A 15,543-nucleotide genomic window follows, 5' to 3' on the forward strand; every position below is an offset into this window, starting at 1 on the left:
CAAATCCAACCGATTTGTACCATGCAATATAATTACGAGTTGGTTTTTCTTCGGTTGGCATCAGAACGTCAGTTAAGACATGGTCTTATCGGTGCTTCCATTTTCGACACTCAGATCTGCGAAGCTTTGCCATAGGTTAAAGTTCCATTGGTTGTTAACTTTTCGTATATGCCATTCTCCGAGGTTTGTCAGGGGATCTGGGATGTGTTAAAGCATACCGAACAACAATTTAACATGATCACTATTGTGCATCTCCATAGTGGTGAATCTTATGATCGGTGTGCATGCAGTCCAAACGGATGCGTCTTATTCGTTGATTTCGTGGTCATGATCCAAATTTAGATATGGATGGCAAATGAACTGAAATGTGAAAATTTATTAGATTATAAATTTGTTAGAAGAAATAAACAAATTTTTATGAAATAATTAGGTTAATGGCAACACATCCATCGATCGAAGGTGATCCAAGAGATTGCGATACTGGGTAATATAGTGTCTAGGACATCTGTTATAACTCATACCACGTGTCGACCATCTGTACCATAAAAGTAAAAATATTATTTAGAGATAATAATCGATAAAGTAAGGGAATATAGTTCATTTTTAAGAACTTACTTTTGTGCGTACGGGAATGTGAATGGGTTGTTGTTGACGGGCGCTAGGGACGATAGTCTGGACCAACCCCATGCTTGGAGCAAAAAAGCACATCCAAAAAATGTAGATGTGTCTTTGTATGCATTTTTACACAAAGAGCTATAAGGTAAGCCAAACAAGCAGACCCTCAACTGTAACTACTTATTCTATCTACATGTCTTAGTAAAGGTTAATACATAACATGCATACTAGAACCACTACCTTCGGGAAATAAAAATAAACCAATTTAAAGTATAATATAACACCTAATTTTTATTATTCGATCGTCTTCGGTAGAATTCTCATATAACTGTAAGTTGTTATGATATGCCTTAAGGCGTGAAAGGAGTATACCTTGACCTCTCGAGTTATCATCTAACAAGTCAGCATCCAAGATGTCCATGCAAATTGAATTCGCATAGTTGGTTTTACCATTTACCGCCTTACCTTCGATAGGCAGTCCAATAACATGTAGACATCTTCTAACGTCACTGTACATTCACCGATTGAAAACCAGAATGTGTGTGTCTCGGGACGCCATCTTTCACATAATGCAAGAATAAATTTAGTATCAACCGACCAAGACATTATTTTGCTAACATGTCCAAAACCGGCGAGTTCGACATAAGGTTGAATCATCGTGTCCATGTGAACAAATTCGTGGACACGAGTTCGAAACCTAGAAACATCCTAAAAAATAAACAACAAAATAAGTTACTTTATGAAAAATAAACAACAAAATAAGTTACTTTATAAAAAATTGTGTTAGAAAAATAATACAAGAATTAAACGCTTACATAAGTTGCTATGTTTGCAACTGTGCCTCTATGCGATTCACCCATAGTGAGCAGAGACATCTTGTCGTAGTAAATATATGAAACAATGGTTGTTGCAGATGAAAGAGTGGTTGTTGCAGAGGAAGAAGTGATTGGTGGTGATGAAGAAGTGAATCTTGCATGGCTATTTATAATGAGAGACATGCAAAGACATGTAAAAGTTTGAATGCATGGATAAATGGGCTTTCATGCAGGCGTCAATTGGTTTGACTTACACATGCAAACTTACAATGCTAGCGCCATATGAACCAACGCCTCCTAGGCTTGCATGCATGCATGGTCTTCACATAGGCTGCAGGCTGCATGGCTATCTGCATGCAGAATCTCGAGGTCTGTAAGGTGTCATATGGACTGGAGCCCATGTACAAATAATGCATGCAAGAGCCAATAGGAATGGTGCTAGGGCTTGCATGCATGCCATGTTACCTGGCTATTTAAGTGTCTTACCATGTCATCCTAAAATCAACACCAATTCATCTGTACCAAAATTTTTACTATTCATCTGCACCCAAATATATTATTAATGCTCACTGCAACAGTGAGATATATGAGTGTGATGTATACGAGTTTTGTTTTCGAAACACCGATATTATCCGACTTACGATCAAGAGAAATTCAAATTTCCTGCATTTGAAAAAACAAATAGAGTCCTGCATAGGATCTGGTCTTGTGTCATAGATCACGTATCAAAATCCAATTTATTTCGAGAAAAATCAATGTAAATTTTACCCGCTAAAGGTACGGGACGATGAAGATGTTGAATATATGTTTTTTAGTCACGAACTTTCTGGTTGCTACTCTATTGAGTTATATATTACTCTTCAACCAAGTATACTATCTCAACAATCTCAGATAACTAATCAAGTTGAATCTAATGAATTTGATTCAAAAAAACTCAGATGAAGCCGACCTAGAAGCAGAAGCAGAAGTCAATGTCGTTGATGAAGAAGAATAAGAGACCGAGACACAGGTCGATCATATGTTGAACAACAACATTGAAGATGACGATCATCCAGCGTCATTACCTCCAAGTCATGTATATAATCCGCCTCAACATATGATAAACATGGATCTGCATGAATATGAGACATCTAACAATGTTTTTTATAACCCGTATCCACGATCAGAGGGTGAGTTAAAAGTGGGAGATATGTTCCTCACTAAAGAAGAATGTGTGCGAGCTATCAAAAAATTTCACATGAATAACTCTACTGATTTCACCGTGAAATGCACTGATTCGAGAAGGTATGTCATCGAATGTCGTAAGATCCTTTACAAGTTTCAGTTGGCAACGTCTCACAAGAAGAGAAGCGACTCTTGGGAGATAACTTCTATAGACCCACCTCACAGTTGCATTGCCACTAATGTTGTACAAAATCACCATAAATTAAGCGCTGCATTGATATGTCAAGACATTTTGCCGCTTGTTAACAAAGAATCATCAGTGAAGGTGAGTATAATAATATCTCATATCATCACAAGATATAATTATACTCCATCTTACAAGAAAGCATGGATTGTAAGGACAAAGGTTGTTGAACAGGTATTCAATAACTAAGAGGATTCATACAAAGAATTGCCATGGTTTTTATGGGCACTTAAAACATACGCACCAGGAACTGTTGCAATTATGGAGACATTATCAACATTTATGCAAGACGGAACTTGCGTTGCTGGAAATAGAATCTTTCACCGCCTCTTTTGGGCGTTTCAACCATGCATCAAAGGTTTTGCATTCTGCAAACCTATTATTCAAATTGATGGAACATGGTTATACGAAAAATACAATGGTACTTTGCTTATGACTGTTGCACAAGACGACAACAATAATGTCTTTCCCATTTCCTTTTCTCTGGTTGAAGGTGAAACCTCTAGTGGTTAGGGTTTCTTCCTTCGACATCTCAGAACACTTGCCGCTAAACATGTCAATTTCTGTTTGATTTCAGATAGACATGCTGTCATTGAGAGTGCTTACAATAACCATGATAACGGATGGCATGATCCTCCTTCTACCCATGTCTATTGCATTAGACATATCGCACAAAACTTCATGCGTGCAATAAAAGACAAGAACCTTCGCAAAAAAGTGGTGAATGCATGGTATGCTCTAACTCAGTCGTCATTTCGACATTACCGTGACGAAGTTAGATTGTCTAATGCAGATGCAGGAAGGTGGGTGGATAACATACCAGTAGAGCAATAGACAAGGGCATTTTACAGAGGCTGTCGATGGGGCCACATGACAACAAACCTTGTGGAATGCATGAACGGCGTATTCAAAGGCATTATAAACCTACATATAACCGCATTGGTCAGAACACCATACTTTAGGTTGGCATCTACCTTCGCAACCAGAGGTGAAAGATGGAGTGCAATGTTAATGTCAGGTCAAATATTCAGTGAATATTATATGAAAGTGATGAAAAAGGAAAGTATCAAAGCTACCACACACGGGGTTACAGTCTTTGACCATCATAGGAAAAATTTCAGTGTACAGGAAACCATGGACCATAATGAGGGGATACCAAATTTATCCTATGCTGTCAAACTAAACAGAAGTTTGTGCGACTGTGGAAAGTTCTACACCTTCCGTATTCCTTGCTCCCATGTCATTGCGGCATGCGCACATACTCGTCAGGACGCTTACAACCATCTATCTGATGTTTACAAGGCCATTATTGTCATGAATGTGTATAAAAAAAGCTTCTTAGTGCTACCAATGGAGGAATATTGGCCTCCATGTGAAGGTGATATAGTTTGGCACAATGATGAGATGTGAAGAAAGAAAAAATAATGACCAAACAACACGCGTATTAGAACAGAAATGGATACAACTGATAAAATGATAAGATTATGTAGTATATGTCGTCAACCCAGACACAATAAGAACAAATGTCCCAATCTAGGAGCAGCATCTGCATCAATAATTTAGTACCTTCTTTCAATTTTTGTAACCTTGAATTTTTATATATCATTAACTTTTTGTTACAACAAGGTTAACAACAAACATCACTACAACATAAGCACACTTAAAACAGAACAAGTCTAAATAAACAACACAAAAAACAAACATCGAATACAGATGAAAATACTTAACCATAATAATTAAAAATAACATTTCTAATTGATTACAACAATCAAACTGATGTCATCTGGTCCAAACATCATTTCCCTAGCATCCTTGTCAGTTTTTACTCGCACCTAACCAAATATACTATCGAGTCTCTCAATACTTCTAATTTTTTCCCATTCTGCTATTTTTCCATCTAACCAACGAACCAGCTCCCTCTTCAGTTGATCGAAATTACAGATGTTCCAGAAGAGCATAAACATCGGAGACTTATCTCTCGAATAAATCACTTTTCCATAGCGGCGACAAACACCAAACATATTTGCAATATGACGAAATGAGATATGAAAAAATGAATCACAACACCTCTATTTATAAAAAAAATTGCACATTACACTGAGGTGCCAAACCAATTGGCGCCTCCTCTCACTTTATACACATGGGCGCCAATTGGATTGGCAGCACCATGTGTTGTTGTCTTCAATTGATGTCCCCTCTTAAAAATTAAGGGTAAACATCGATTGGTCTGACGCCTATTGATCGATCACCATTTCCATTGAATTTCCGCCGCTAATCCGACATATTTTCATCACCTTGGTAAGATTTATGTTTTTTTTAGTTGCATTTGAGTCAATTAGCAGGTTTTGTTGGTTTGGTATTGCATTGCATTCGATTACGAGTTTATGTCAAAAAGATCTCGTTTATGCTTCGTTTGGTAGTGTCATTGTTACAGGTTTAAAAGCAAGAATGGTGAAGTTCTGGACACTCTGAAGGACAAAAATATGAAAAAACAGCAGGTCAACACGGGCACCCGTGTGCCACAACACTGCCCGTGTTGTTGATCAAGCAGAGCAGAGAGGGAGCAGAAAAACAGAGATCAACACGGCCACCCGTGTGCCACCACACGGCCGTGTTGATTAAAACAGTGCATCAACACGGGCACCCGTGTGTAGGGACACGGCCCGTGTTGTTGCCACTGTAACTTATGCTGAAAATAATTAATGATGAAGAACAACACGGCCACCCGTGTGCCACCACACGACCGTGTTGATTCTACGCAGCTTGGAAAACCTAATTTTTGCTGTGTGAACCGGTTCTGCTCATTAAGGGTAGTTTGGACCTTTAGCTTGGAGGAGAGTCATCTGAAGCTATAAGAAGGCTTGGAAGAGAAAGAGAAGGGACCTTTTGACAGACGAACGAAAGCATTGCATTGGAGAAGATAGCGAATACGACGGATTTGAAGACGGCGAGATTCAAGGGTATCAACCATTGAAGATCAAACTCTCATAATTCTTTGTAATGTCTAATCTTTACTTTATGAGTTCTTTAAGTACTATGAGAGGCTAAACCCCCTGATGCTAGGGGGTGGTCCTGATGTTATCGTATGCTATGAATTTGAACCAATGATTTCTTGATTACTATGTTACGTATTTCAATTCAATTGTGTGATGTTATTGTGCTTTTGTATCGGACAAATACAAATTAATCTATGACTTCCAATAACAGGATTGTAATTGGTAGGGTTTTCACACAATTGGGTTTATGAATGCATCATCTAGGACTAGTAACTTTCGTAAATCACCGTAAACCTTGATATTTTGTATGATTAAAACCAATGATTAATTGAATGGACATTTGAGTAAGAATTGGTAGTTTAATAGTTTCTTCCTTAAGGACTTAAGTAAGAACATTCTGAGGTTAGGTGATTGAATGTATCATATGTATTAAGGAAATCGGGACTGAATTCATAACCGGTTAACTCAACCACTCACCCTAGCATCTTTTATCTTAATCAATTATTTTTACTATTTTTGTGTCTACTATTATAAATTCCAAAACAACCAAACCATTATCTTTTTGTTCTGATAGAATCAAATTAAAATAAGTAATTCCTACGCAATCCTTGAGATCGATACTTGGAAATAAAACTCCTTATTACTACATCGGTAAAAATAGTACACTTGCTATTTTTCCGATCACCTATGCCTTAAAAAAAATTTTTTTTTGAAACTGGGATAGATTGAGAATTTGTTTGAAAACTAAATTATTTTGAGATTTTTTTTAAAAATGTGAAAAATTCGAGTAAAAAATTTCATATTAGTATAGACCTATCAAAATAGCCTCACTTTACTTTTCTTACTAACAAAACTAAAAAAACAAAATTATTTAATTGGCAAACCAAATTAAACTAAAAAAAAACAAATGACATTTTTTTGGTGGACTTTACTAATGACTCCATGCCTTAAATGCGTTTGATTTATTTTGAGATTGAAAATATTAATTTTGAATGACTTATTTTTAGAAATTTGATTTTGACGGAACGGTATTTAAAATATATACAAAACAAATTTTATTTAAGACATATGTTTAAAAGCGAGCTAAACGATAATTGAATACTTAATATGAATTGTAAAAGAAAAACTTCAAAATTCTAACTTCAAATTCACTTACATAAAAATAAAGAAAAACTTGAACATGTAAATATTTATTCTAACTTCTTAAATTATATTTAACTCCTCTTAGAATTAAACTGTTCTAAACAAGACTTAGATCCAATACATACTGAGCATACACAGTAAGACACTAAAATGGGCATAAACGTTTTGGGCCTGTAATGAAGATATAAAATCCATCAGCACTCTCTATAATACAATGAAGCCCATACACCAAATAATGAATGATATATATAAAAGTGCTAAAGTCATTTAACAATTTAATCGCCAAAATTGAGGATATATTTAGAAATTTTTATTTTATATATTTATTTATTTACTCATTATTTATTTTATTATATCTTGTTAATTATTTTAAATTTTATATTCATAAATTATTTATTTATATTATTTATCTAACTATAAGACTATTTTAATTAATGAATAAAAGATTCTTTATTTTAATTTTTAATGTTAGCCATTTTAAATAATTTTTATTAATTATTCCACTAACGGCATCTTTGCTGTCAAAATTGAATATATATTGTTTCTTTTATAATTATTTGTTTTCATTTTTTAATGTTAGCTATTTTTTGATAATTTTTAAATAATTATTCTTTCATAATTATTCCACTAAGTATTTATATATTATTTATTCCACTATATTCCACTAACTATTGTTATAATTACTCCACTACTATCTTATATACAAAAATTATTAAGTCACTTGAGAACTTTGACTCTAAAATTAAAGATATAGTTATAATTTTCTATTCATATATTTATTTATTTATTTATTATTTATTTCACTATATCCCACTAACTATATATATATATATATATATATATATATATATATATATATATATATATATATATATATATATATATATATATATATATATATATATATATATATATATATATATATATATATATATATATATATATATATATATATATATATATATATATATATATATATATATATATATATATTCCACTATATCTCATTAACTATTTTAATTAATTAATTAATTAAATTTTAATTTATATATTTTTTTCATTTTTTAATGTTAGCCATTTTTAATAATATTGTTTTATAAATATTCCACACAAAAAATTTAAGTCACTTAGCAACTTAGACACCAAAATTGAAGATAAATTATTTCTTTTATAATTAATTGTTTTTATTTTTAATGTTATCCATTTTAAATTTTTTAATAATTATTCTTTGATAATTATTTCCCTAAATATTTATTATTACTTATTCCTTTATATTCCATTTACAATTTTTATAATTATTCCACTAATTATTTATTTATTATTTATTCCACCAAGTATTTATTTATTATTTATCCCACTATAGTGTGATAATTATAAAATAAATTGAAATGCTTAACATAAAAAAATGAAAAGAAATAATTATAAAAGAAATATTAATTTAAATATGAAAAAAAATTAACGTTAAAAAAATGAAAACTCATAAAATATTATCTTATATATAAAAGATGTGAAATCACTAAGTGTTATTTTCAAGAACTAGATATAAATGCAGTTCGTGAATTGAACCTCTTGAGCCGACATTGTTGGTTTCAGATACGGCGGCACCGGAGTGGACATGCAAGGTTAACACTGAATTGTCCAAGTATTTACCAGTAATTTCTGACAAATAACCGCTAGTCTTCCAATATTATAGATTTTGGTAACTTATAGGATCGACTAGATTGATCCTAGGACATGTGTCTCAAGAACTATTATTATGGTGATTTGACTCATGATTAAGTTTGTTTCTGGTTTATGAATAGTGAAAGGTGTTTCGACAATAATTCTAAACGAAATTTATGACTTTATAGGCAAAGAGTAAATGGCAGAAACTTTGTAAAAAAAAGGTTTTTTAAAGATAACAAAAGTACTTGGCAAAGGTGAAGATAAATAACTTGAAGTAAACGTTTTAAGTTTTGAGAAAGTGCTGGAAATGAAAGTTTGGTGAAATGTAAATGCAAAGGTAAAAGTGATGATGAAATACTGAAAATAAGAGCAATTCGACAGAAGAAAAGACAGTAAATGGTTTTAGTTTAAATAACTTGCATAAAATAAATAACATGAAACGAAATCATGGTGTTCTTCATACATACATTTTCAGCAAAGACTCTTTTCTCTCGCTCTGGTACTTTGAGTATTTTAGTGAATTTTTGTATATTTGTTTGAACACACTGAAATCTAAAACTAAGACTCCTATTTATAACAATTCGACCCTAACGGTCTCTACATAGATGACTGCCACGTTCGACATTTTCAAGCGTTGCGTGTCTCAGATGCTTCCACGCGTTGGCCTGACGAAACTGCTTCGTTTGAATTTCAAATCTTTCCCGCTTGAAGCTTTGAATCTGTCAAACGCCTACGTCGAAGAGAACTTGTGGAGATCCAAAAAATCTTCTAAGTCTCAGGCTTCGACAAGAAAGGTCATTTTTCCCAAGAAAAGAATTTAACAAATAGCTTCGACACGGCCATTTTTATTTGTTCTCCAAAACATAACACTTTCAAAGAACTTCACCTATTTGTCGAAATCTACAGCTAACAAATTGCCCCCAATAAATGTCTATTTCGAATCAATGCAGAAATGGGCATTTTTTGTAATCACCAGATTTCGACCAGAGACCTTTCATAGACCTAAAAGTCCACATCTGTCAGTTAATCATGATTTACTTTTTCAAAACGTCTCATCAAGACGTGTGCGCAGTTATTGTCATCATGAATTTCAACTTCCAAGAATAATGAACAGTAATCCCTGTACCCTTTTCACAGAAAAGCCACCACGTGGCCCACTACCTTGGCAAGGTGTAACCAATCGGCTTCGTAGGTTAGTACTATAAAAACTCATTGTCACTTCTTTCTTCCTTTTTACGAAAATCTTCATCTTCAACCTGAGTTCATCTCTAAAACTTCTCTAAAAACATTTCTTCTTCCTTAAAACCCTAATCCTTCAAAACCTCCAAAAAACCCATAACAATGTCTTCTGATAAACAGCAAAAGCAATCAAAGAACATCAAAGGTGTTGGATCCTAAAAAAGTTCTGCTTCTCAGAACATTCCAACTAGCACAATCATAACTGTTGGGGATCGGGAGTACATTACTTTTCCAAAACTCATTAAAGAACAAAAAGAAATATTTGCTTCCTAGGTAATGATTCCTTCTCTACTTTCTGGAAATACTTTAGGGTTTTTAGGCCCATTAGTATCTGAAGGTCATTTAGAGAAATGTGTAAAGTTTTTTCCTTGTTATCATACTACCAAACCCATAGCCAACAAAACTGTTTCCTCCAGAAATGCTGAAGATTCAGTCCAAAGAGAGGCTTTTCAACTGGATTTTATCACTGATAGTTTCAGACCCTTTCGTTCTTGTCCAACTCTAGACAAATCCTATTTAGCTTGGTTGACGAAAGTTGAGAAAAAGAAAGCTTCATTTTGGAAATAATTGGGTATTTTCAACCTGATTCAGATGTCGAAGTTGGGGTTTAGCTACTGCCAACCTTTACTATTATCCAGTCTGTATTTCTGGGATAGTACATATAACACCTTTCATTTCCCTTGTGGAATGATGACTCCTATGCTCTTCGACGTAGCTTCCATTTCTGGACTTCCTCCGACAGGAGAAACCTTCGACCCCTATCAAGACTATGAAAACTTGATTGACTTCAACGTCAAGAATGCTTCGTTAAGCACTTATATTAATTTGTATCATGCTGATGGGGAAGAAGTTTCTGACATAGAACATATAACATTCTTAGGTCTATGGTTATCCAAGTTCTTCTTCTACTGTAAATCTCTGCAAGTTGCAAAGAGATTTTTAACACTTGCTAACCAATTGCATGGTGGTCGAAGAGTATGTTTAAGTGAACTCTTATTGGCTAGTTTGTATGAAAGCCTAGGATCTTCTAGTGCTAAGTTAAAGGAGTATAAAGTTGGTACCAACTTATTACTATCTGGGCCTTATTGGCTTCTTCAATTGTGGCTCAATTCCACCTTCGAATCCTTTTTGCCAACACATAGAAATGTTGATGAAAATGCCCCAGAGATAGTAAATCGAAGCATTGAAGGCACCAGACTCCTTCAGCTGACTCCAGTTGATGATGTTGACAACTTACAAACCTCCCTTACCAAATACACCTTGATGTTCTCGAAGCGTCACCATTTCTCTCCTTCGATGGCTCCTTTTGCCAGTCGAACTCATGGTCCTTCCTGGTTCACTGCTTCGCTCAAAGATGCTGTGAAGGACGCCAGCACAGAGATCGAAGATATATGGCGTGCCTTTCTCTTCCCAAGGCTGCTTGTTTCTAGGATCTTTCCAGTAAAGAGCCATGTGTGTCCGTTGGCTTATCAACCTAATTTTGTCTCTCGATAATTTGGGTTGTGTCAACTTATTCCTGTTTCTTTATTCAATCGAAAGCGCGAGACTTGCTGTGCAGGGACTGACTGGAGCGCTCGAGACATTGCAACCCACAAAGAATTCCATGCAAACTTTGCTGAATTCCAATTAATAGCATACCAACCGTCATTCTACTCCACCAATAGTTTCGCCACTTGGTGGATAGATTTCTATTCCAAGAATATGTTTACTACTGCTGAAATCAAGAAACGTCTAACGAAGGCCTTTTCATCTTTGCAGGAAAATATCTACAAGGGTAAGCTTACTCATTCTGAAGAAATCCAAGCATTCCAAAAGTACTTTGAAACTGTCTATAACCCAATGGAACTTGTTCAAACCGTTTGTTATGCAACGACAATTTTAAAAGCGAAATTTGAAAAACAAATTGCCAAAAAGAGATTTCCCAAAGCTGTAAAACCTGAATTTAAATATGATTTGGCCTTTGAGTGCGAACCACCCATATTTCCAAATTTACCCAGTGCAGATTTTGCTTTGTCATTTTTCCCCCTTACCCAACTTGGTTCACATGTGGGGACATTTTTAACATACTGAAAAATGACCAACAAAGACTTGCTAAAAGAGTAGTTGCAACCAAACATACCTTAGACAGTTTCAAAGTCTTTCTTCACTTCGACTTAGATGTAGTGAGAATTACTTCTTCGACATGTGAAGGTGTGGAATGTTTGGATTTCTTGGTTTTATAACTCATTTTCGTCTTTTGCCAATCTTTTAAACATCTGCATGTTTCGACTAACTCACATTCTTCTTTTAGCTGTCGAAAGGAAGGTGGTGAAGAAAGAGAAGCCTGTGGCGAAAGCAAGTTCGAATACTGATTCTAAACCAACTACCTCTTCAAGCCAGGGAGCTCCTTCTGCCAAGGATGTTGCTCCAGAAAAAACGAAGAAGAGTTCAAAGGTATTACATCAAATAACTTCTTTGTCTCTTTCGTATTTTTCTAACTGTTTATAATTTTCCTTTTTCAGGGTAGTGGCAAGCCTCCTTTGACGCCCAAGAAAAGAAAAGTCCCCACTACAAATGTAATTCTTGTCGAAGACGATGAAGAAGAAACTCCTCCAACTCCACTTAAGAAAAAACAGAAAAAGAATAAGGCAACAGTTTCCCCTTACCAAACAAATAAACAACAAGGTGTCGAAATCAACATTCTCCCTCCTCCTTCAAAGGAAACTCAATCCCAGCCCTCTGGTGGCGCAGCGCTGGAGCACATTGGGAGCAATGCTTCTGACCCTGAGGCTCAACAGGTAAACTTCTATCTTGAGTGTTTTATCTTTCGACTAACTCCTATTTTATTCTAACACTTTGTTTTCAGGAAAAACCTACCACTCCCCTTATTTCTACTGCCAATCAGAGTGATCCTTCGAGCGGCATGAATCCATCTCCTCCTCCGACAATCAGCGGCGCTATCCAAAATAAAGGATCTTCGACTGGAGCCCAAAGTCTCAAAGCAGATAATGCCCAGAACGAACAAGAAACCTCTTCTCTTGGTGAAGATGGTAAAAGAGATTTGAAGCACGCTGAAGAGAAGGACTCGGCAGAGAAAGAAGATTCTGAGGATACCCCCAGTAATTCTCCTACAAGAGTTGCGTTCCCTTCAGATTATGCTGACGAGGATGATCAGGATTCTGATGAGATTGAGGGGTATTTTCAGGAAGATGAAGACATGAGTGAGGGAGAAGCTGATCCTGAAGGAAATCAGACTGGAACCGGTGATGCTAATGTCGAAACGGTCCCAAATCCAACTAATGTTCGACCATCCATCATCCAGACTTCGCCTATATCACTTACTGAGGAGGAGAAAAAAGCTTTAAAACAAAATGATCCCCTCAAGTATATAAGGTTAATGATGGCTCAAAGAGAATCTTCTTCAGAGCAAAGCATTTGGACGAAGAAAGGTTGCATGCGTTAAATGGATAATGCATACAATAAGAGGATAGCAAAGACAAGGAGAGGATAGCAAGTCCAAAGTGCTTGATCTAAAGTTTTGTGCCAATTTTTTGGCTTCTTCCCTACATGCTTTTTGATTAAACCAATTATTACTTTATTGGCTGCTTCGACTTGCCCATTGGCTTGAGCATAATAGGGTGTGGATGTTAATAATTTGAAACCCATTTCCTTTGCAAACTCTTACATCTTTTGACCAGTAAAAATTGATCCTTGATCTGTTGTTATACTTTCTGGGATTCCAAATCTATATAATATTTGCCTTTGAATGAATTCAATGACAGTTTCTTGATCCACATTTACTAAAGGTACTGCTTCGACCCATTTCGTGAAATAGTCAATTCCTACAAGTATGTACCTTTGACCTTTGGATGAATTGGGTCGAATTTCCCCAATTAGATATAATGCCCAACCTCTGAAAGGCCAAGGCTTGATAATTGCATGAAGCTCACTTGCAGGAGCATGTTGAATTCCTGTATGTATTTGACATTCTTGGCAACCCTTAGCAAACTCTATACAATCTTTTAACATGGTGGGCCAATACATTCCATATCTGAAAAGCAACCATTTCATCTTATGGCCTGCCTGGTGTGCTCCAAAGGCTCCACTATGTACACTAGATAATGCCAAGTATGCTTCATTTTCTCCTAAACATTTCAACAGGATCCCTTCAGGGGTTTTCTTGAATAATTCATTCCCCATCAAAACATAAGATAAAGCCCTGTACTTGGTTTTTCTTTCTGCATTTGTCGAAGGGTCCTTAAGATAATTAATAATTGGATTCCTCCAATCTGTATCCATTAAGGTATCAATGGCCAGTACTTCAAACTCTTCTTTGTTAGCATATCCTAACTGAGTGCTTTCCAAATCAGTCGGAGACAATCTGGCAGTCATTGCTTTTCCTCTTACTTCGACAAGTTCCTCTAGCTTCCCTTTTGAAATTCTATATCCTGAAGCTATTTCTGCTAAGTCATTAGCTTCTTGGTTTTTTATTCTAGGGACATGTTTTATGTCTATATATTCAAAAAATTTAAGCAGCCTATTTGCAATGACGAAGTACATAATCAAATTTTCTTTTATACATTTGTACTCCTTCGTTAGTTGCTTGATTACTAATTCTGAGTCTCCTTTAATTTCGACCCTAGTTACGCCCAATTCCAATGAAGCCTCAAGTCCTGCAATAAGGGCTTCATATTTTGCTTCGTTGTTAGAACAAAGGGGACCTTCAATTCTATATTTGAGTTTTGTTGGAATTCCATCAGGAGAAATTATCATGATCCCAACTCCACTTCCATCCTTATGAGTGGAACCGTCGAAGAATAATCTCCAAGGTTTCAACTCAACTTGAAGTTGAGGACTTTCGACCACTGCATGATCTACAATAAAGTCTGATACTATTTGTCCCTTCATTGCCCTTAAAGGAATAAAGGCTAAAGAGTATTCAGTGAGCGCTAATGCCCATTTGCTAATTCGACTGTGCATTATTGGCTTTGATAACATATACTTAATGACATCAAAATGTGAAGAGACGTATAAATCAATAGGTTTTATATAATACTTGAGTTTAGTACAAGAGAAATGCAAACAAAGACACAACTTTTCTATTGAAGTGTATCTAGTTTCTGCATCATTTAAAACCCTACTAAGATGATAAATGGCTCTTTCGACGCCATCTTTATTCTCTTGTGCTAACATGCTACCTATAGTAGTCTCGGAAGCTGATATATACAGTCTCATAGGCTTCTTTCCGCATGGTGGTGCCAAGATAGGAGGATTCGTCAGATAATGTTTTATCTTGTTGAATGCCTTTTGATGTTCATCATTCCATTCGAACTTCCCTTGTTTCAGGCGTAGGAGGGGAGAGAAGGCTTGGGTTCGACCACTTAAGTTTGAGATGAATCTTCTCAGGAAGTTTATCTTTCCTAACAATGATTGCAATTCTTTCTTAGTTGATGGTGCTTTGGTTTCCATAATAGCCTTCGTCTTATTCTGATTGATTTCTATCCCCTTTTTATGGACCACAAAGCCCAGAAAATCTCCAGCCTGCACAAAGAATGCACATTTAAGAGGGTTCATCTTTAAGCCATGTTTTCTCATTCTTTCGAATGATTGGCTATGATGGGTGAGATGATCTTTTGTCTGATATAGATTTTATCACAATGTCATCTATGTAAACTTGCATAAA

The 15,543-nt window shown here is 35.3% G+C and overlaps 2 protein-coding genes across 2 annotated transcripts; one reads left to right on the top strand and one right to left on the bottom strand.

The window, feature by feature from the left end:
• The first annotated feature begins 11,582 nt into the window (after window positions 1–11,582).
• Window positions 11,583–13,323, top strand: LOC127137978 (uncharacterized). The gene is made up of 4 exons (XM_051064384.1): window positions 11,583–11,919; window positions 12,172–12,314; window positions 12,383–12,658; window positions 12,727–13,323. The coding sequence occupies exons 1-4, from the start codon at window positions 11,583–11,585 to the stop codon at window positions 13,321–13,323; spliced, it is 1,353 nt and encodes a 450-aa protein (XP_050920341.1).
• Window positions 13,324–13,541: 218 nt separating this feature from the next.
• LOC127137979 (uncharacterized) lies at window positions 13,542–14,840 on the bottom strand. The gene has a single exon (XM_051064385.1). The coding sequence runs from the start codon at window positions 14,838–14,840 to the stop codon at window positions 13,542–13,544; it is 1,299 nt and encodes a 432-aa protein (XP_050920342.1).
• Between the last annotated feature and the right edge of the window lie 703 nt (window positions 14,841–15,543).

This window comes from Lathyrus oleraceus, chromosome 4 (assembly GCF_024323335.1).
Source record: "Lathyrus oleraceus cultivar Zhongwan6 chromosome 4, CAAS_Psat_ZW6_1.0, whole genome shotgun sequence".
NCBI classification, from domain to species: Eukaryota; Viridiplantae; Streptophyta; class Magnoliopsida; order Fabales; family Fabaceae; genus Lathyrus; species Lathyrus oleraceus.

Bases quoted from the DNA above. Each gene is read 5' to 3' on its own strand.
- LOC127137979 (XM_051064385.1), bottom strand. From the start codon at position 14,840: ATGCACAGTCGAATTAGCAAATGGGCATTAGCGCTCACTGAATACTCT.
- LOC127137978 (XM_051064384.1), top strand. From the start codon at position 11,583: ATGTTTACTACTGCTGAAATCAAGAAACGTCTAACGAAGGCCTTTTCA. The intron at 11,920-12,171 runs GTTCACATGTGG...TTCTTCTTTTAG, and splicing joins TTTCCCCCTTACCCAACTTG to CTGTCGAAAGGAAGGTGGTG. The intron at 12,315-12,382 runs GTATTACATCAA...TTCCTTTTTCAG, and splicing joins AAACGAAGAAGAGTTCAAAG to GGTAGTGGCAAGCCTCCTTT.